Source organism: Eublepharis macularius, chromosome 15, assembly GCF_028583425.1.
Source record: "Eublepharis macularius isolate TG4126 chromosome 15, MPM_Emac_v1.0, whole genome shotgun sequence".
Lineage (NCBI taxonomy): Eukaryota > Metazoa > Chordata > Lepidosauria > Squamata > Eublepharidae > Eublepharis > Eublepharis macularius.
The window spans coordinates 45,561,374-45,582,253 of record NC_072804.1 but is presented as its reverse complement, the minus strand read 5'-3'; the positions used below and the strand labels follow the sequence as shown (position 1 = coordinate 45,582,253).

The 20,880-nt window shown below is 44.1% G+C and overlaps 1 protein-coding gene across 1 annotated transcript in view; it reads left to right on the top strand.

Annotated features, from left to right (window-relative positions):
• Nucleotides 1-11,089: 11,089 nt before the first annotated feature.
• LOC129342936 (IgGFc-binding protein-like) overlaps nt 11,090-20,880 on the top strand; it is a 67,646-nt gene continuing 57,855 nt past the window's right edge. The window contains exons 1-4 of the mRNA XM_054998894.1: nt 11,090-11,131; nt 14,567-15,793; nt 17,345-17,685; nt 19,250-19,823. Of these exons, the coding sequence (XP_054854869.1) occupies nt 14,614-15,793; nt 17,345-17,685; nt 19,250-19,823 (2,095 nt within the window). The 5' untranslated portion in view covers nt 11,090-11,131; nt 14,567-14,613. The remainder of the gene's footprint in view (nt 11,132-14,566; nt 15,794-17,344; nt 17,686-19,249; nt 19,824-20,880) is intronic.

Sequence of the window (20,880 nt, the reverse complement as noted above, 5' to 3'; positions counted from 1 at the left end):
TTAGTCTGTTCCATTCCAGGTAATTCCAAATGGTATTGCATCTCTATAGCAGTGGCTCAGGGAGGTAAGATTGAGGCTGAGGAAAGTGATGTGAACTCTGGGGAAAAGAAGGCGTGACTTTTCTGAATATGCCTATGCTGACACCCAGGAACCAAGCACATACAATCTAGCCCACATATTTTTTGCTATTTCCACTGCTAAATGGGGGACCAGCAGGGGCTGAAGCCCAATAAGTCCAGACTCCAGGACTCAAGAGTGCCTTGGTTGGTTAGATGTATGACTGCTTTCCAATCTCTCATGTGGAGGAAACCAGAGATCCCCTTAAACACTCCAGCATAATCAGCTAAGCATTTATTCAGCAGTTTTGGGTTCTGCAGAACATTAAGCCTACAATCAGGATAGAAATACTGTTATTAAAAAAGAGGAGCAAATCCTATCCAATATCTACTCTAACCAGTAGATGTCACTCCACAAAGTGTTTCAGCAATGCGGCAAGCTGAAAGCAAATTCCAAGGCACAGAGCAGGGCTTTTTTTCAGGGGGAACACAGGGGAACAGAGTTCCGGAACCTCTTGAAAATGGTCACATGGCTGGTGGCCCCGCCCCCTGATCTCCAGACAGAGGGGAGTTCAGATTGCCCTCCGCGCCATGGCGCAGAGGGCAATCTGAACTCCCCTCTGTTTGGAGATCAGGGGGCGGGGCCACCAGTCATATGACCATTTTCTCTGAGGGCAACCCACTGAGTTCCACCACCTCTTTTCCCAGAAAAAAAGCCCTGGCACAGAGAGCCATCTCTCCACTATCATTTCTGTGGAAGCGTTCTGCATTTGTTTTGTTATCCCTTCCAGGATCTATGTTCTCATGTCATACTCCCTTGCCACGGTACCCTTCTCACCTCCTTGGTCTTTCAGCCTCAGGTAGGATTGCCAACTGTGGCTTGGGAAATCCCTGGGGCAGGGCCTGGGGAGACAAAGTTTGTGGAGCTGAGGAAGCTCCATGGAAATGAGATACTATAGAAACTGCTCTCTGAAGTCCTCCTGGAGAACTCACCTCTGTAGACTTCAGATAAGTTGTAATTCCAAGAGAACTCCAGGTCTTACAGGTAGATGGTAACTCAAGCCGCAGATGGCACCTTGCAATGAAAAGGTGCTGCATTTTTCCTGTCTGGGAACTTCAACAGGAATTTTACTGATCACCTGAAGCTGTCCAGTGGGAAGGCAGGCAACAACATAGCTGATGTCATCAATGCCTGGCAGACCAAGAACTCTGACTGGTGAAATAGTTTTATGATGCAGTGTTGCGATAAAGAGGACATGGGATGATATGAGTGCTTGAATTGCCCCAGATGGATCTCTAACAGAATTTGGCAGCAAGCCATTCATGAGAATTCTTTAGAAAGAATGCATGAATACCTTCAGGGGGCAAACCATAGGCTGAATCCCCACGTACTGGCATAGCACTAAACTGTGGGAATGCCAGCATCTTCCTGGCGTGATTTCTGACATCATCACACCACGATGCTGCTCTCGTGGAGCGATGACATCAGGAATCGCACCAGGAAGATGGTTTAGCGCTATGCCGGTACTTGTAGATTCAGCCTATCCAGGGGTTTTTTTTCTGGGAAAAGCAGTGGCGGAACTCTCATGAGGGAAATGAGGAAGAAACATACAGGATTCTTTGAAATCATATTATTTTCAAGCACTATTGCCGAGTATTTCAAAGAGGTGCTGGAACTCCGTTAAAAACAGTTAAGTTGTTTGTTATTTTGTTGCCTTTGCTTGTGCCTTGTTTCAGACCAGCTGTGTGCAAATTCTCCCAGAGAAAAAAGGGAACCCGGAGACAGGAAATTCTCAAACAAACTAGGTGGTTCAATCTCCCCAGGGAAGGCTACTAGGAGTCTGGATGGCTGAGAGCAGCACTTGGGATGGCAGGGAGTTGAACACCGAGAAACTATCCATAAACTTAGCAACTGTGTTTTAAATCTAATTCTAAAGTGGTCTGGGGATGGTATTGGAAAGTACACAGCACCTCATAACTTTTTCTTCATGCTTTTCTCTTGCAGTGATACCTAAAATTTGAGCCGCCATGGACCCCACCCTATCTTGCTCAGAATTGGCAACTGTTCTCAATTAAACTCTTGTCTTGCGCGCAATGCTGAATATTCTCCGGTGTCCCGTTTAATAAGGTTCAGCCACCCAGGAAGCATACTCTGATTACCAATAAAATTGTGGAACATTTCCTGTTAAGAATCAATAAACCTTGTTTGGAAAACTCTTCCAGGGCAATGTCACTTCGTTGGCTTGATTTCATACTTATTTAACATCCTTCCCTTAAAAAAAATGAATGTGCCACACTCTGGGGTCTAGAATGGGTGGGAAAAATATAATTCAGTGAGAAACTGAAAATCATGTATTCTATTCCCTGTATAGGATATTTAGCTCAAATCACACACTCTTTAAGTCACAACTTTCTGCATACGATTTTTAGGGGCGAGAGGGGAACTCTTGCTGTTAAGAGTTGTGAGAATTATGTAAATTAAAAACTAACATTCTTTATTACACTCGAGGAGAGTTACAGTGGAGTTTGCTAAAGAAACTCTTGGTAGTGAAATGGGCTTCAAGGGACATACTGCCACACTCTGCTCCCGAAATCAGCCATCATGTTCCTTCCAAGACAAGAGATGAAATTAAAATGTACAGGGTTTTTTTGAAATCTGGCAATATTTCATAATTTGTTTGACTTTACAAATTTCAAATATTTTCAGATTTTGCTTTTGAAACTCTGAGAAACTCTGAGAAATTCTTTTACAGTTTCCTCAACTCTTGTGGATGACTTTCAAGGCAATAATGTTAAACATCAACATGGTAAAAATAAAATGAATATTTTAGTTGCTTTCCCCCTCCAAAATTCCTAAATCCAAAAGCATCTATAGATATAATAATAATAATAACTGTTCTTGTATACCGCTCTTCTAGACAGATTAGTGCCTCACCCAGAGCAGTGAACAAGTTAGTGTTATTATTATCCCCAAAATATAGCTTTGGAGCTGGGGCTGAGAGGAGTGGCTTACCCAAGGCCACCTACTGAGTTCATGGCAGGAGTGGGATTCAAACCAGTACAGTGCTGATTTATAGCCAAACCATTTAACCACTGTGCTACAGCAGCTCCCTTGATCCTATTCTTTTTTCTTGCTGTGTGTTTCTTTGGAGTTAAACTCTGCCCTCCCCATGCTCCACTTCCGCCCCAAATCTCCAAAAATTTCCCCGCCTGAAACTAGCAACCCTACTTTGGGTTGATAACCATTGGCTATTATCCAACATCTTTGGAAGCTGGGAGCACATTGTAAAGGTCAGGATGTAATTTGAAAGCCAGTAGTTCTTGATTCTTTGTTGTCTGATATTGATTAAAAGGCAATCACTGGACAATTCCATTTTTTTATCATCTGGAATGTTACCAGGTTAAATTTACATTTTGAGACCCTGCCCCTCATTCCAACCCACAGAATTCTCGCTCAGCTATAGTGCAAATATTTGTGCAAATAAAACAGTTCCATATGGAAGGTGCTTCTCTTTATAGAGAGTTTATCAGGGATATTGACAGAAGCCTTTTTAAATAAGGGCAGAGATTACTTTGTCCAAGTACCCCATGCTGGATAGGTAGAGTCTGAGGCAGATCTTGGCTGGGCAAAAGTCTGGAGTCATTCAATTTGTGATTGTTCTAAGGGGAGACACATGTTTCCAAACCAAAATTATGAGAACTGGGGAACACGAAAAGAATGTGAATTCCCATGAAGTGTGGACAAAACCACCCTCTTCACTAGTTTGTTGTAGGGATCCACAAAGGTGCAGGAGGCACTTGGAGAAAACTGCTGAAATTACTCCACCTTGACCTAGCTGGTGGAGAGGCCTTGTTTTTTTGAGTTCCTAAATAAGAATGGTTAGTATTAGATATTGTAGGGGGAAGTCAGTCCTCTTTACCTAGAGCATTTCCAACCACTTTTTCTACCAGGATTGAGGTTGCTTACAGTTTTCAACAGATGACGTTGCTTCATGTCTCACAAGTGGGTAGACCTCTTGTTTTATCAAAATCAGTTTAGTTCTCCAGGGTTTCCGGTAGAGATCTTTTGCATCTCTTCCTACCTGATTTTTTTACTAGAAAGACTGAAGATTGAACCTGGGACGTTCTGCATGTAATTTGTGTAATTCGAGTAATCCACGTAATTCGAGTGTATTTTGTCTTGTGTGGTGAGACCCTCTATGTAATTCCCACAAAAAACGACTTCCTTATAGTGAACTATGAGGAAGTTCTTGCATGGGCATTTATTTCAGGCGTAGCAAACCAAGCCCATTAAGATGTCTTCGCTTAACAGCTGCTTAATTGCTTGGCTCTGCAGAAGAAATTACCTCGTCGCACAGGTCAAATAAAACTCCTCCACACACTCACACCCACAAATGCATATTTGCATTCTGGACTACATGACCGCCACTGTGTCAAACTCTCCAAGTTTTTGCAAACAGAAACTACCTACATTTTAGAGTTGCAAAATTCAGCAAATGCCAGTATCTTTGAGTTGCATAGAAAGGAAAATAAGAGAATATGTTGAATGCTCTTGGGAAAAAGGAGATCACTCAAATGTCAGAGCGTATCCATGACACACCTTCTTCATGACTATAAGTGGGAGCAATTGAAGTATTTGTACAAAGAAATGTCACAGCACTTTGCCATAGATTGGCCCTTTACCTAGTTAGTTGAATTGACTGTGGCCGAGAAAGAACTTTACTTCTCCCATTTAATGCTCTGGATGTACTTTGCCATTTCTGCAACCTGTACTGTAGACCACATAGCACCAGCAATGTTATAAACCGTAAAATATATTGTGACTGATACCTTTTACCCTTTCTAAGTTGCATTAAAAAAAAAACCTTTTGCAGTCTGGGTATTTTTTTAAACAACTTGAGTGATAATATGCATGCTTGTTTATTTAACGCCACGAGAAAGAAACTTATAAAAGCAAATTGTTTTTCTTGTTTAATTTGGCAGGGAACAGAATTTGAACTGGCGTGGTTATTTTATTTCTAGCTAAATTAAACATGAAGAGAAATTTGGAATTGCTTACTGAACTCAAGTGAAGGTTAGAACTGACCCATCCATAGGGTTCAACTCACCTTCTGGATCTGCACACAAACTTTAATCTAGTTCCACATGACTCACCTATGGGTTTACTCAGAAGTAAGTTATTTTATTCAATGGAGCTTAGTCCCAGGAAAGTATCTTGGTCACACACAAAGCCCCAGGCCTGCAGCCCATCTCCGTGCCCAGAGGAACAGCATTAAGCAAGCAACTCTAAGCAGGTCTACTCAGAAGGAAGTCCCATTTTATTCAATGGAGCTCACTCCCAGGAGTGGATTCTCAGAATTGCAGCCTAATTGAGATGTTGCATGCAAAAACTTACAAAAAGATGTACCAAACTATCTAAACATTACAAAATTCAGTCTCCTTAACAGAGGGCTAGAAGTAGCAAACGTAACACCAGCTTTTTTTAAAAAAAATCTTGTGTAATAGCAAACATGGATTGAAGATTGAGTTATTTAGTACAGCTGAATCTGACTAAGTCAAAGTTTCCTATAGGAAGAGACACATGAAAGATTGGTAATTGGTTAAAAAGGAGGAAATGGAAAATAAGAATAAATGAACAGTGGGCATTGACTGTGGAGTCCTCCCGATGATCTCAGTTGGTGCTGTGTAATAATTTGGGAATTATTTTAGTGAGGAGATAGCCAAATTTTCAAATGACACTGTTATTTGAGATGCTTACAGGGACAGATCTACTATGAAACTAATGAAACGTAACCTTCAGGGCCCTTATTCCTGGAGGGGCCCTGAAGCAATTTTTTTTTAATGAGTGAATTTTTCAACAAAATTGATGGAGCTTTTTAAAGTGTTCGTTATTAAAATAAGGCTATTTTAGTGACAGAATCATAAGCCAATGGGTTGATGTTCTAAATATTGACCTTAGAATATGCTCTAATACTCGTTTCATATGGCCTCAAAATGTCCCTGTAATGGGTCAAATTTCAACATTTTCTCGGGGGCTTGCAGCACCCGAACCCCCCAGATGTAGGGGCTTGCCGAGCTCGCCAGAATCTATTCATATCCTACATTCTGGCAGCTGGATCCTTGAATCCTTCCTAAGTGCATGGCTGAATAGTTCTAAGGGGCTCACTGTATGGCCCATTTTCAAGGGCTGCACACCACTACCCCGTTCTCCACCACTGGGGCCTCGAGGTCCTCCTTGCAAGGGCAGCAAGTCCCTTTGGACCTTGTTGGATGTTGCCCTATTGTTCCTGGTTGAGAAGGGGCCCCCATAACAGTTCAAGCTTCAGGGTCCCAAAAATGTAGGTCCACCACTGGATGCTAAAAATCCTGAACAAACTGTGAAGAGCAGTAAAAGGGCTTCCCCCCAAAGGATGGGGAGAAGAAAAGTGATATCTTCCTCTTTGGCTTGTAGATTGGTCCAACCAGACACTTGGGGCTTATGTATGTATGTGTGTATGTATGTATGTATGTATGTATGTATGTATGTATGTATGTATGTATGTATGTATGTATGTATGTAGGGCTCATTTCGAGGGGAACACACAGGAACACAGTTCTGGCAGTTCCCCAAAGAGGTCACATGTCAGGTGGCCCCGGCCACCTACTGTCGGCCATTTTGGGCCCCTTTTCAGCCATTTTCAGCCCTTTTTTGCCATTTTGGGCCCAATTTTGGCCCTGAATGGCCAGGATTGGGTCCAAACCAGCCAGAATAGGTGATGTCAGGGGTGTGTGGCATATGCAAATCAGTTATACTAATGACACACTTCTGGTGATGGCAAGAGGTGTGGCATATGCTAATGAGTTATGCTAATGAATTCCTCCAGCTCTTTTTCTACAAAATGACCCCTGTATATATGTATGTATGTATGTATGTATGTATGTATGTATGTATGTATGTCATTTATAGTCCGCCTTTCTCACTGAAACTCAAGGCGGATTACACAGTGTGAGTTACACAGTCAATATTAGGAACATTTCCATAAACAATGCCATAGGGTAAATCGATACAAGTTCACAAAGATGCAGCATTAGTAGGAATCCAATAAAACATATTGGTGAGGTCTAACTCTGAGATCCCCTCCCTACAATACAGTCCTCCTACTGAGTAAAAAGCCTTTTTGAATAATTCAGTTTTGCATCGTTTACAGTAAGCCAGGAGAGTGGGGGCTCTCCTGACCTCCTCAGGCAGGCCCTTCCACAGGATAGGGGCCACCACAGAGAAAGCCTGTGTATGGGCCACTGTCAATTTCACCCATGTACAGGGTGGCACTTGCAGGAGACCCTGTTCAGAAGAGCGAAGCTGCCGTGGAGAAGCATAGGGAGGAAGGTGATCCTATAGGTATGCCAGGCCAAGGCCGTAAAGATGTTTTTAAGTGATAACCAATATCTTGAACTGATCATGGTATTGGTAACTAATGACTGCAGGATGGGAGTGATGTTCATGATCCTGCTCCTGGAGACCTTGGGTGGAGCCTGAGAAAGGTGGAGTTTGGGAAAAGGGGAGGGAGTTCAGCAGGCATGTGGTGCCGTAGAGCCCATCCTCTGAAGCTGCTATTTCCTCCCTAGGAACGGATCACTGTTGCTTGGAGATCAACTATAATTCCAGGCGAACACCAGGCTCAACTAGAGGTTGGCATTGGCAACCCTACGGTCACTTGATACTGGCTGATTCTGCACATGTTGGATAATGCACTTTCAATGCACTTTATCAATCGTTTGAGGTGGATTTTTTGTTCCGCACACAAAAAGATCCATTCCAAATGATCTATAAAGAGGATTGGAAGTGCATTATCCAACGTGTGCAGAAACACTCACTGTGTCATGAGGATCAGTGGTCTGTTCAAAAATGGGAACGTTTGAGATGCCCATTATGTTCATTGCATCTACAAAAGTTAAGCCCCAAATGGGTTCACCAAAGTGTTCACGCCAATTGGCACTTCACTGCCTATGAAACGCAATAAATCCATAAAAGGCGAGTCCTTTTTTGCTCCACTTCAGATTTCCACTCCTGTTCTTGTTGCCATGAGGATGAATGGCAGTGACAGGTATTCAGAGAAGAGATTGACAAAACCTGCCCCTCTTCTCCCTGGAAACGCGCAATCTGCAACAATCTTGTGGAACGGGTACAAATCTTACGAGGACTGGAAAGTCACTCCTGTAAAACGAGTCTCTGATATAAAAACCATCCTCCACCCCAAGTTCGAAGGGCGGAGGAGGGTAACTCTCCTTCCTGTCTTCCTGCCCTTTGCCCTCATTTTCACATCATCAGCCCAAGCTTTATATTATAGATATTTGCACATGATCATTGGGTGATATGTATATATATTTTGTAGGGTTTGCCGATTGATGCAGTTTTGAAAAAATAAAACATAGCTATGTGTTATCAGCTTTTCCTCCTCCGGACATTATGCAAAACTGATATCCTCCATCCTGCCTCCCTGGCTGGAGTGACAGAAAGTAAGCTATTATAAAAGCTAGCTACCCTAAGTTCTGAACTAGCCAGATGACCTTGGGCAGGTAAGTGCAATCGTCTCTTTTCTTTGTTGACCAAATGAGCTTTCCATGACACGATGGGAAGGAAATTAGCAAGGATATCATCTCTTTTTTGACATCCAGAACAGACATTTTGAATATAGGACACCTAATTTTAAATCACAGACCTATGCCGTTGCTCTTCTTTTCAACAGAAGGGCCAAAATTTATTACCAAAAAAAAAAAAAAAGGATATATTGCCCTCATTTTCAAATTCAGAACTATCTGTAACTGGGGATGTTACCAAAAATGGGAGCTATTACTGGCTTTGGATCTCAGAGATTTAGGTTTGAATCCCTGTTTAGCCCTGAAGGCTGCTAGCCCTGAAGCAGTCAATGGGCTTGGAAGGAAGGAACTCTGCTTAGTGGTGTACAGGAGGTTGCTTTGAGTTGGTCTCTCCCTCCTTGGGAGATGATAAAATGGATACATAATCCTTGTAAATGCCTCAGGAGCTCCTTGGGATAAAGATGGGACCCATATGGGACCCAATAAAGAAACACGTTTGGAATACACTCTTGTATTTTTGTTGGCCTACTTAAATAAAATTCACATCAAAAATTTTGCACCCAAATTCAGCATCCAGTTCTGTTTTAATCTTTGCAGTTCGATTGTACACTTCAACCGCTGCAGGTCTCCCAGTTGAATAGGCTCAAGAGTGGGCATCCATGGGTTGTGCATGGAATCTGCATGGCTGATCTGCATGACTGCATGGCTAATGAGAACAGATTCCCCCGGCAAAAGTGTCTTTGCTTTGCCCTAAAATATTGTTCAAATTCCTGATTTAGTACCACCACACTGAACATGAAGAGAAGCGCCATCCTCAGAATGATATAAAAATTCTGGGATATTGAAAGATTGCAATGCAAAGCCCTGACCTTATAATTTCTCCCATTTTCATTTATTTAGATTTATACGCTGCTTCCCCCCTCACTGAGAACCCAAAACAACTTACAGTATCATTCTCCATTTTTATCCTCACAGCCATCACCCGGTGAGGTAGGTTAGGCTCAGAGAGAGCATCTGGCCTAAGATCGCCCTCCAAGAGTGATTCCACACACGTTGGATAATGCACTTCCAATCCTGTTTATAGATCATTTGGAATGGATTTTTTCATGTGCGGAACAAAAAATCCACCTGAAGCAATTGATAAAGTGCATTGAAAGTGCATTATCCAACGTGTGCGGAATCAGCCCTAGTGTCCCTGCCTGAGTAGGGATTTGAACTTGGGTCTCTCAGATCTGGTCCTCCTCTCTAACTCTATATTTTCAATAGTCAATCCACTGCTTTTTTTGCATTTGTCTCTTTGCTCCATTTTCTAATTTTCTTGGTGTGACCTCACCCCCTTTTGCTGCATTGGAGCACTGAACTGATGTACTTCCATCTGACTGTGCCCTTCACACTGACCTACTGAAAAACGTCACAAGTGAACATTGAGATTTCCCCTTTCTGTCCGAGCACCAAGCTGACAGCCACATGCGCAATGCAGAATGCCACAGCTACCTCTATCGACATGCTTCCAATTATGGCAGCTGCAGAAAGCTGCTCTCTTCTATGGAGGCCAACTAGATGTGCAGGTTTTTACAGGGTTCCCCAGACCCAACTTGAGTTCCCTGCAGCTACACGGCAGTTTTGAGGAATAGCTGTTAAAAATAAAGGCGCCCCTAAATGACCTCAGAATGACTTTGCAGGGAGGGGGGCGGGGTTCGTTCCTCCCTCCCCCTCAAGCCATTTCCCCATGTCAAAATAGCAGGAGGTTTCCCCCCTGTTTTTTCTGCTCCACTTGGAGTATTCTGTGCACATGGAGCAGTAAAAATAGGGGGCAAAAACTCCCCCCTTGCTATTATGACACAAGGAAAGGGCTTTATGGAGGAGGAGGCGCCCCTCCTCCTCTGGCAGAGGCATTCAGAGGCCATTTGGGCTGTCTTTTCTTTTTTAACAGCCATTTACTTTTTAACTGCTGTACGGCCACAAAGCCCAGACCAACTCTTTAAAAATTTGCACATCTAGCTCGGTCCTATGCCACCAAAACACAAAAGGACATGAGCAAGATCTCCTTGTGTGCAACTCCATCCAGCAGGAGATGCAGTTTTCACATTGGCTGCATTGTTGTGAACCCATGCAGTATCGGATTGGATGAAATAACTGCACCAAAGAGAAAAAAAGAAAATGTGAACCTTTGCTTAGAATATCATTGTATATAGCTGATGTAATGCTGTCCCGTAGCATAAGAAAAAGGCAGTTCTCTGCCCCAGGAAGCTTACAATTTAAACAAATTTGGATTTTTGGGAAAAAAAATGGCATAAAGGTTGGTAGACCGGGTGAGGAAGGCACGGAAGGTAGAATTCTTGTGATCTGGCTCTGAAAAGGGAGTTGGGGCATTCAAGGAGCTGATGAGAAGGAAGGGGCCTATCCGCTTCTGTAATGAGCTGAAAGTCTTTATTTCTCTTCTGCAGCCATGGCAACACGACTGCTGCTGCTATGGACCTGGCTCACACTTCTGTGTGGTAAGTTTGGCATTAAAAGGCATGCAGGCTGCTCTCCTTGTAAGCACCATTTCTCGGGAAGTTACAATGTTGGGGGAATCTTTTGGGCAGCCATGTTGTTTTGGATTCCATCCAGATCACTTAGGGAAGTATGTTTTCTGTTCTTGTACCTGTGGAATAAGGGAGGGGGGCAGATTGACTTCCTCAGAGATTGTGTGCCTACCCCCTTTCAAATTTCTCTCCAAATAGAAAATGGCTTCCAGAATATAATATCTGTGTGAAAACTAGGGCTGCCAGGGTCTCCAGTGGGAGCAGTGGATTCCTTGCTCCCAGCCTCTGCCCATCTGCTGCTGCTACTCACCTGGCCAGCGGTGGGAGGGGGGAGGCCCAGGCAATGGGCCCGACAGGCAAAAAAACCTCCTGAGCCAGAGCACTGCAGGCAACGCTCCTGCTGGGTATGATGACATCACTTCCATAAATGACATCATTGCACCCTGCCGGAAGTACGTGCACATAAAACATGCACCCATGAAGATCATAAAGGTAAGTGCTAGGTGCCCCCCTCCTGCCAGGAGGATAAGGGGACCTGGTAATCCTAGTAAAAACTGTGGCTCCCTAGAACAGATCGGAGTATATTATTGTGAGCTATTGAAGCTGCTGAAGAAAAATAAGATGGCAACCCCCTATCCCTGGCTACTCCAGAATAACCCTGTTCAACGTTCAGTGCCCTGAAGCTGAAATTGTTATACAGCCCTTCCCCACCTGTTCCATTAACTGTAATTTAGGATCTTAAAGTCCACATGATTGCAGAAGACAGTGCCAGGAAACTGCACCAAGTCAAGTAATATAATGGGCAGTAACATCGAAAAGGGAAGGATGCATTGACAATTAAACAAGAGAAAGGTGTGCCTTAACACATTTTACCTACATTAGAGTTGTGGTAGAGGAGGATACAGTGGGTATAAAGAAAATTATTTCTTAAATTTGAACAAGTCTAGTGGTTGGGAAACAAGACTTAAAAGATGCAACTCATAATTCACAACACAAGCGTGTCTGGGTTTTTCCCTTGGATCCTTCAGTGGGTAAGTTTTGAGAGGCATTCGAAGTTGAGTTCAGATTTCAGATACTTTGAGAAGAGCAGCTGGACTGAATGGCAATGTCAAACCTCAAACTTGAATGAGCAGGGAAATCTGGGGCAGACATGCCCAAGTGCATATTGGAACAATTCCAGATGGGAAGTTGAGGCTGAAGAACGTGAGCACTTTTGTAAACAGTTGTCTGTGGCAGAGAGTACTTAGAAAAAAGGATGTAAGAGAATTTTAAAAATCTTGTTCCTTTACCCAAGACAGCATTAGTCTGCAAGGAGTCTGTGGAGAGTTCAGTCTCAAGAACAGAAATAAAATCAGTTGACAGATAATTTAAAATGATAAAGGAGCTGGTCCACATGAGTTTACAAATGAATTTTATGAGCCATGTATCTCAAGTCAAGCTATGAGCCTTACTTATGACCAGGGCTGGGTTTAGTTTGAGCTATACATTTTTATTTAGCCAAGGTGGAGTACACCAGGCAGTGAACACTGTAATTGAGGGATAATGCTGTAGCTTTTTTTTAAAGACGGAAGGGGCAATGCTACAATCTGAACACTTGGGAGGGCCCACCATTCCCTGCAGAAATTGAAGCGGGCTCACTGGTCACTATTTAGAGGGGAGATCGCAGGAGCGCCAGATGAAAATGTGTCTTGGGATCTTCTGTCTCTGGGGGCCACATTCTTGACCCCTCTGGTATCAAAAATGCAGACTATCACTTTGCTGCAGCAATAGGCCAAAATGCTGTCTAGTCTAGGACTGACTTCTCTGAAACGTCCAACCATACGCCTTTAAGGTCACAAACAAAACCTGATGGAAGTGAATGCCCTCTATTATTTGTCCCCAGCACCTGATGTTAAGAGGTATACTACCCCTGCCTATAGAGGTTCCACCAAAAACAAGTGACAGATTTGTCCTCCATAAATATATTTAACCTCTTTTTTAATGCTCACTAGACCACCTATCATCAAAATATCTTGTCAAATTAAACTTTGTAAGGTGATTGTATATTCTCTGAAGAAATTCATTGGATGGTTCGAAGCTCTAGTGTTATGAAGAGAGAGAAGAGTTTCATGCTACTTAACAGTCCCTCTACATGTTACAAAGAACCTAGGGATGCTCAAGAGAACCTCATTTCACATGCCCCCCTCCAACTTTCCATGCACTCGCTTGCACAGCCATCCTTCAATTTGCTCCCATGTGTACATTCATGCATTCGATATCAGTTTCACCTCAACTGCTAAAAGTATCCCAGTTCCCCTGCCTCCCCCATCCATCCATTGAAATACACATCTTGACACTCTCACATGGCATGTGCAGTTCAGGAATCTGATTCGGGAAAAATGCCCGAATCGGACCTAATCCGTAAAGATTTGGGATTTCTGAATCAGGGACAGCATGCTGGCCCCAATTTGGAAATCCCAAATCAAAGCTTTCCAAAGCATTCATAATGCTTCAGAAAGCTTCGGGGCTGAGTTTAAAGGGCCCCGCCGCTGCTTGCAAGGGGCCACGGAGCAGCGGAGGAGGTAGAGAAAGCTCTTCCTGCCCCTCAAATGGCCACCGTGGTGCTGCAGCCATTTGAGGGGCAGGAAGGGCCGAAGGAGGCGGCTCCAGCCTTCCTTACCAGCCTGCTGGCTCAGGAGGCAGTACGGCGGCAGAGGAGCCGGCTGGATCCAGGCTGTCACAGCCTCGTGCTGCCATGTGTGCTATCACCACCACCACCACCACCACCACCATGGCGCCCAGCTGATCACCCTCCCCCTCTCCCTCCGGCCAGGTAAGTGGGTGGGGGTGGAAGGGTTGCCTCAGGGTGGCTGGCGGGTGGAGGGGTTGCCCTGGGGGTGGGTGGGAGGGGGGAGTTGCTTCCCCTCACTTCAGTATGCTCCAAATATTTACGGAGCATATCAAAGCAAGTAAAATACCAGCTTGCCGCTTCGGAATTATGGTATTTCCGAATTTTTTCCCCCGAAGTAGGAAACCTGAATCTTTTCAGGATGCACACTCCTATTTCTCACACCTTAAAGAAATGCAGATTAGCAATTCAAAGGAGCCTGTAGTACATACAGTACTTGGCACTCTGCACTCAAAGATGCAATCATACAAAGGGAGCTCCCATGAAAGTGGCATGCATGTGCACCAAACAAGAACTGCCTGCATGTGAATAGCAGACCACACATAAAGTCCTGCACTTGAGTGTCCTCGGGTAATACGCAACATCTAAAGAAACTGTATGTTGCAATTATTTAAACCATAGGCAAGGAGCTCCGATCCTTTGGCTGTTTTCAATTGGTACTTTATTATTATTATTGTCATTATTGTGCTTGCTCTATAGTTTTCTATCCCTTTCCTAATCTTTCCTTTCTTCCTCAGGCCTGTGTACAGCCAGTTCCCGAGGAAAGGAGTTTGTTACAGCATTCATGCACAACAGCTGGCCAAGCCAACCCAACCCTCAGTTTCAGCTGCTTATCACTGGGTATCATCCTGCGACCACTGTCACTGTGACAGCAAACAAGTCGACCTTCCGCAAAACCATTTCTGTCAATCAGGGACAGACAGTGTCAGTTGTGCTCCCAACCTCCATAGAGATGGCGGGGACGGATATCTTAGATAAGACAGTGCTGATCCAAGCAGATAAAGACATCTCTGTCTTCTCCTTCAGCTACAAGACCAGCACAAGTGGTGGCACCATGGTGTACCCAGTGCAGCAGTTGGGAACACTGTATTATGTGGTAACCCCAGCAGGTGACTTGTCCAACACTTTCAAGGAATTCACAGTTGTAACTTACCAAGCTCCTGCAAAAGTTGATATTCACTTGACAGGGGCTGTGGTATTCAGAGGGCGAGTTTATCCAGCAGGCAGCAGGCTTGTTGCCAACCTCCAAGCCTTCCAAGCAATCGAGCTGCAAAGCTCAGTTGACTTATCTGGCACCAGGATTGAATCCACAGAACCCGTGGCTGTCTTGAGCGGGCACAGCTGTGCTGTCAAAAACACAGGCTGTGACTATGCCGTTGAACAGCTGTTGCCTGTTCCAAGCTGGGGTACTACCTTCATTGTCCCACCAATGTCGTTCCAAAATAGATTTGACATAGTCTATATCATTGCTTCCCAAAAAACCTGCATCAAGTACCATTCTGGGTCTGCACAGAGCTCCCGTAATGTAATCGCCGGACAAGTTATCCAGTTGGAAGTACAGGCTTCTCGGCCGCTTTACATATCTGCTGATGTCGGACTTCAGGTTCTGTTCTTCTTCACCGGTGTCCCAACAGGAAATGGAGCCTACGATCCATTCTTCATCAATATTCCAGATGTATCAAGCTATTGCAGGTTGTATCACATTGATGGGATGAGAAACTTTGAGAATTATGCCGTCATCATAGCCAAAACTTCAGAAACCAATGGGATCACGTTAGATAAGAGAGCCATTGGAAGCATCCTATGGAGACCAGTCCCTGGCACAGAATATTCTTGGGCTCAACCCAGGCTGGGCACCGAAGCTCGGGCCTCCTTCCTAGAGCACCCCAGCACTCCCTTTGGGCTCCTTGTCATTGGAGGTACATTCTATGATGGCTATGGCTCTGTGGCCCTTTGTGCCTGCGGTAAGTATCCTCACTTAGTTAACCTTTCATGCAGACAGAGAACAATTTAACTACTGGCACATGGATTTTCTGCCCCCTAAAAGCCAAGGGGGACTTCGGACCTCGCTGATGGTCCAGACGGCAACCCACAGCATCAGCCTCCCACTCATCTGCACACCTTTGTGGATCATGACTGAAGGTTGTTGAAAATCCAGATTCCAGATAAATGGGGCAGAATTATTTGCAGATGGACTCCAGGGCTGCTACCAGACTATGGTGGGAGAAGCCCTTCCACAGTTCTGCCACTTAGTTGTAAACATTTGGATCCTTCTGAGCTTAGTGGCAACGCGCAGTACCTATGTATGTCTAATCCTTCCACCATGTCTAATTCTACCTTCCTTTTCCCACATATTTCCTTATTCACATATGCAACACCTATTTGTAATATTCACACACAATAATCATAGGTGTGCCCTGACCTGGATAGCCCAGGTGAGCTTGATCTTGTCAGATTTCAGAAGCTAAGTAGGGTCAGCCTTGGTTAGTAGTTAGATAGGAGACCTCCAATGGAGCAAGGGCTGCAGTGGCAGGCAATGGCAAACCATCTCTGTTAGTCTCTTGCCCTGAAAACCCCAGCAGTGGTCACCATCTGTCCTACTGGACTTGATGGAGAGTGACTTGAGGGCACTCTCCACCACCACAGTCATAGATACACATTACTCACGCATGCTTTTTGCTTACCACTTGTCCTATCCGTGCACAGACTCTCAGCTGACCAACACTTCACTGATGTTCCCAATCTTCCTTGCTCTATGTCAGCAGCACACAGCCCCACCTTGAGCTTCATCCACTGAAGTCCTGAACAACATTTGGAATGTTTGCTCCTTAAACCCTCAGAAATTGTATGAATGGGTAAAGACAAATCCTGGCCAGCAACTCTCTCACTGCCCATGTGTTGAATCCAACCAGGATTTTCTCTGGTGGAAAAGGGGCGAGGGGTTCCCCTTTGATGACTCAAAAGGCTCTACTGAGGATGGACCCGTGGGGAGAAAGCCCATGTGGAATGAGTAGAGCCATGTTTGAGTGAAAAAGCTGGCTGGATCCAACTCAATAACTACAAACGTTCCAAAGTCTTTACTCTGCATTTCTCTCAGATTTTCTTTTCTTTTTCTCATTTGTTTTTAGAGTAAGTTGGCAACAGCCCCCCGCCACACACGCACTTTTTTTTTCTTTGCAAATCAACTGGACTTGAGTTTAGATTTTGCAAGAAAGTCCATAGAAGCTGCTAGCTACAAAAGCATTCATGGCCAAAGATGAAAGAAGTGACTTTTGTAAACCTCCCACAACTGATGTTATATATGTAATTATTAATCACCACAGGTGGCCTGGCCAGTGGTTGTTTTCAAGGCTGCTTTAATATATGTCCTAAAAAGACCATCCAAAATTGGCTTTCACTTAACAAGTAATTATAGAGTCTAGAGTCATTTCAAATGCCTCATTTTTATCAATGGCCACCTTACAGTGGTTACCAACCACAGTGCTTGTTTTTACAATGTCATTGGACCCTTCTAGGCAAACCAGTGCCCACCTGCAGTTCAATCCAATGCAGAAAGAAGGAGAAATGCGAGGTCATCGATGGAGAACCAATATGTGTGCCAGAATCTGAATCTACTTGCTGGGCACAGGGAGACCCTCACTATCACACCTTTGATGGGAGAAACTTTGACTTCATGGGCACTTGTACCTACACCATTGCCAAGACCTGCGGATCAAATGCATCTCTTCCTTTCTTCAGTGTCGTGGCCAAGAATGAGAACAGGGGCAACACTCGAGTTTCCTACGTTGGTTCTGTGGCTGTCGAGGTCTACAACACCACCATTTCAGTAGCCAGAAGAGAAATTGGATTTGTGAGGGTGAGGTTGAAAGATAGCATGCTTCTCCTTTCTTCGGAGTAGTTTCATCTCTAGCTGCTGCATGCGCTTCTGTCTCATAGCACGTGGCAACTGTTTCCCTAATTCAGCATTGTTAAAGGCCCCTCCTTTCTGAAGCTTCAGGTTGAAAAATGCTGTCCCCAGGCTTCCCAAGTCTGAAGATCTGACTCAATGCATCAGGCTCTTAGACTCCTTTTCATGGTCTCCCAATCAAGAGGGTAAAATTTCTGGGTGAGGAGCCAGAAGCAAGATGGCAGGCTATCTTTCCTATTCTTCAGAATGGTGAACGAACATATGGATCCTAACAGTTGCCCAAACTACCTTGGCTTGATATAGTTCTATTGACTCCACATCCATAAGCTCTGTCTTCCTTACCCATGCTTCTTCCCTCTTTAGAAACAATCCTTGAGCCTTTAGGATACCTGAGAGTTTTAGCTATCCCATACCCATTAGATATGTTTAAAAGAGGATGAAAACTCTTAACCCTGCTTGCTCAATCTCCACATGGCCTTTATTCTGGTCCATCCTTGTTTCATGGAACAAAAACAAGAATCTATGCAATCAGACATAGGACTCGCCCATTTCAGTCCTGGCCCCTTTCCCAAACATATCTTGATGAGATGAAATGGAAACACAAGGGACTCATAGCAGCTCATGGCTATTGGTTAAGGCCTGGATACTGCAGTGAGTATGCCTGGCAGGGTCCCATTTTCATCACCACCAGGAAGAATGGAAATGTCGTTCTTAATGTTTCCAAGTATCCATGAACATTTTGGTACAAGGAAGCATTGGGAAGTTCATTTTCCATGCTTTCCAGTCTGAATCAATGCTGCTGTGCATACTGACAGCAGATCCCAGGTTTTAATATCCAGGTCTGCAGTTGCTAAGTAGTCTTCCTCACTACTGCTTGTGCTTGGATCATTGTTGGGGAAGAGTTGCAGAGGAGGGCTAGTGGTGTAGAATTAGGACCTCTCTGTACTGAGCTGAATTTTGGAGGGGTTGCAGTCCAATGAGAAATCGTGTAGAGCTGCTTGAAATTGCTTTTGGCATTCCTTCCATTTAAGATTCCATCTCATCTTTCTTATAAGTGTTCAATCTTCAAAAATCCCTGCTCTAAATGTGTAAGATTCTGGTTCAGTAGCATCATAAAGACCAACTAGATTTCCACGGTCTGAGTTTTCTGGTGTCTGGGAGCTCTGACTCTTGAAAGCTCATACGCTGGAAATCTATTTAGTCTTTAAGGTGTTACTGGACCCAAATCTTGCTATTCTACTACAGAGCAACATGGCTTCGCACCTGAAACTCCTCTAAATGTGTCTCCTTCAGCAGAGTAAATGATGATTCTATGGGAGAACAACATTTAATGGTTGTTGTGGGTTTTTCGGGCTGTATTGCCGTGGTCTTGGCATTCAGGAACTACAATGCCAAGACCACGGCAATACAGCCCGGAAAACCCACAACAACCATCGTTCTCCGGCCATGAAAGCCTTCGACAATACAACAACATTTAACTTCTGCAGCTTCTAACCTCCAACTTACCTTGCAGGTGAATAACCAGCGTTCCCGGTTGCCCATCTCCTTGTATGATGGGAAACTGCGCATCTATCAGAGTGGGAACACTGTCATTATTGAGACAGACTTCTCCTTGAAGGTCTCTTATGATTGGAACAGCTACCTGGTGGTGAAGATCTCCAGCAGCTTCTTCGAGAATATTTGTGGCCTGTGTGGTAACTACAATCAAAATCCAGCTGATGACTTCCAAACCCCTAGTGGCGCACTGGCTCCAACCCCTGTAGAGTTTGGGCGAAGCTGGAAGGTGGAAGATGGTGACAGGTTCTGCTGGGATGACTGCCACGGAGAATGCAAAAGCTGCCCACCAGAGACGGCCAACAAGTACAAAGCTGAGCCATTCTGTGGCTGGATTAGCAAAGGAACAGGTGGCCCGTTCAGCCAGTGCCATTCTGTAATCGACCCCAATATCTTTCTGGAGAACTGCGTCTATGACCTTTGCATGAATGATGGCTTCAAGGATTTTCTGTGTGAAGCACTGAAGAACTATGCAGACACCTGCCAGAAAGCAGGAGTTACCATCTCCGACTGGAGGACACCCACTGGTTGCTGTGAGTACCAAGGAGAAGAGTAGTTTCGAATAAGGATAGTAGGGGAAGTGATAGAAATTAGGTTAGTGATAGAAGTTAGTGATAGAAATTGGGTCAAATTGGTTCCACCCTACATATCATCAGAAGCTTAATACAAATGTTGATGTTGATGATGATGATATTAATGTTGATGATGATTTTCATTTATAGCCTGCCTTTCTCACTGGGACCCAAGGTGGAGACAGAAAAGGCTATACTATCTCAGTATTGTAGAGATGGAATTTAAATCTTCTCCAGTAGAGCTGCTGTAGCACAGTGCTTAACTGGTTCGGATACAAATCAGCACTCTACTGGTTCAAATCCCACTACTGTCATGAGCTCAGCAGGTGGCCTTGATTAAGCCACTCCTCTCAGCCCCAGGTCCCCAGCTGCATTGTGGGGATAATAACACTAACTTGTTCACCATCCTGGGTGAGGCACTAATTTGTCTAGAAGAGCAGTATATAAGTGCAGTTGTTGTTTGTTTGTTGTTGTTGTTGTTAGTGGGATGGCAGCAGAGAGATAACATCTTTGCATGCTCACCTGGCACTTCCATCGTTCTTTTCTACAGAATTTCGTATTTGCCTAGCACTATTTCATTTTAGGGTTTTTTTCCTCTCTGCAAGACTATTGTGAGATAGAAAATGTACATGCTGCCTCTGCAGAGACCTGTTCAAGACAGGTTAAAAACAATACAGCAATAAAATCACAGAGAACAACAAAGCATTAAAAATCATGACGGTTAAAACCCTAAAATATACAAATCATAAAAATCAATATGTTAAAGCAAAGTCAAATCAATATTACAAATTCTAATTTAGAACCAGCAACAAAGCAACCAAAGAACTCACTAGAGATATAAAAACAGCATAAAACATCAGTCCTTGGATCAAATCTCACTTAAGCCCCGAATTGCTCTTATAGGTAACCATACTTTTTGATCCTCCTTCTTGCATCTGCAGCACGGGGAAAGCAATACCCACCTGCTCTGCAGGGTTCTTAAATTCATTTGAGTATATTTTCATCCCAAATCAAGTTC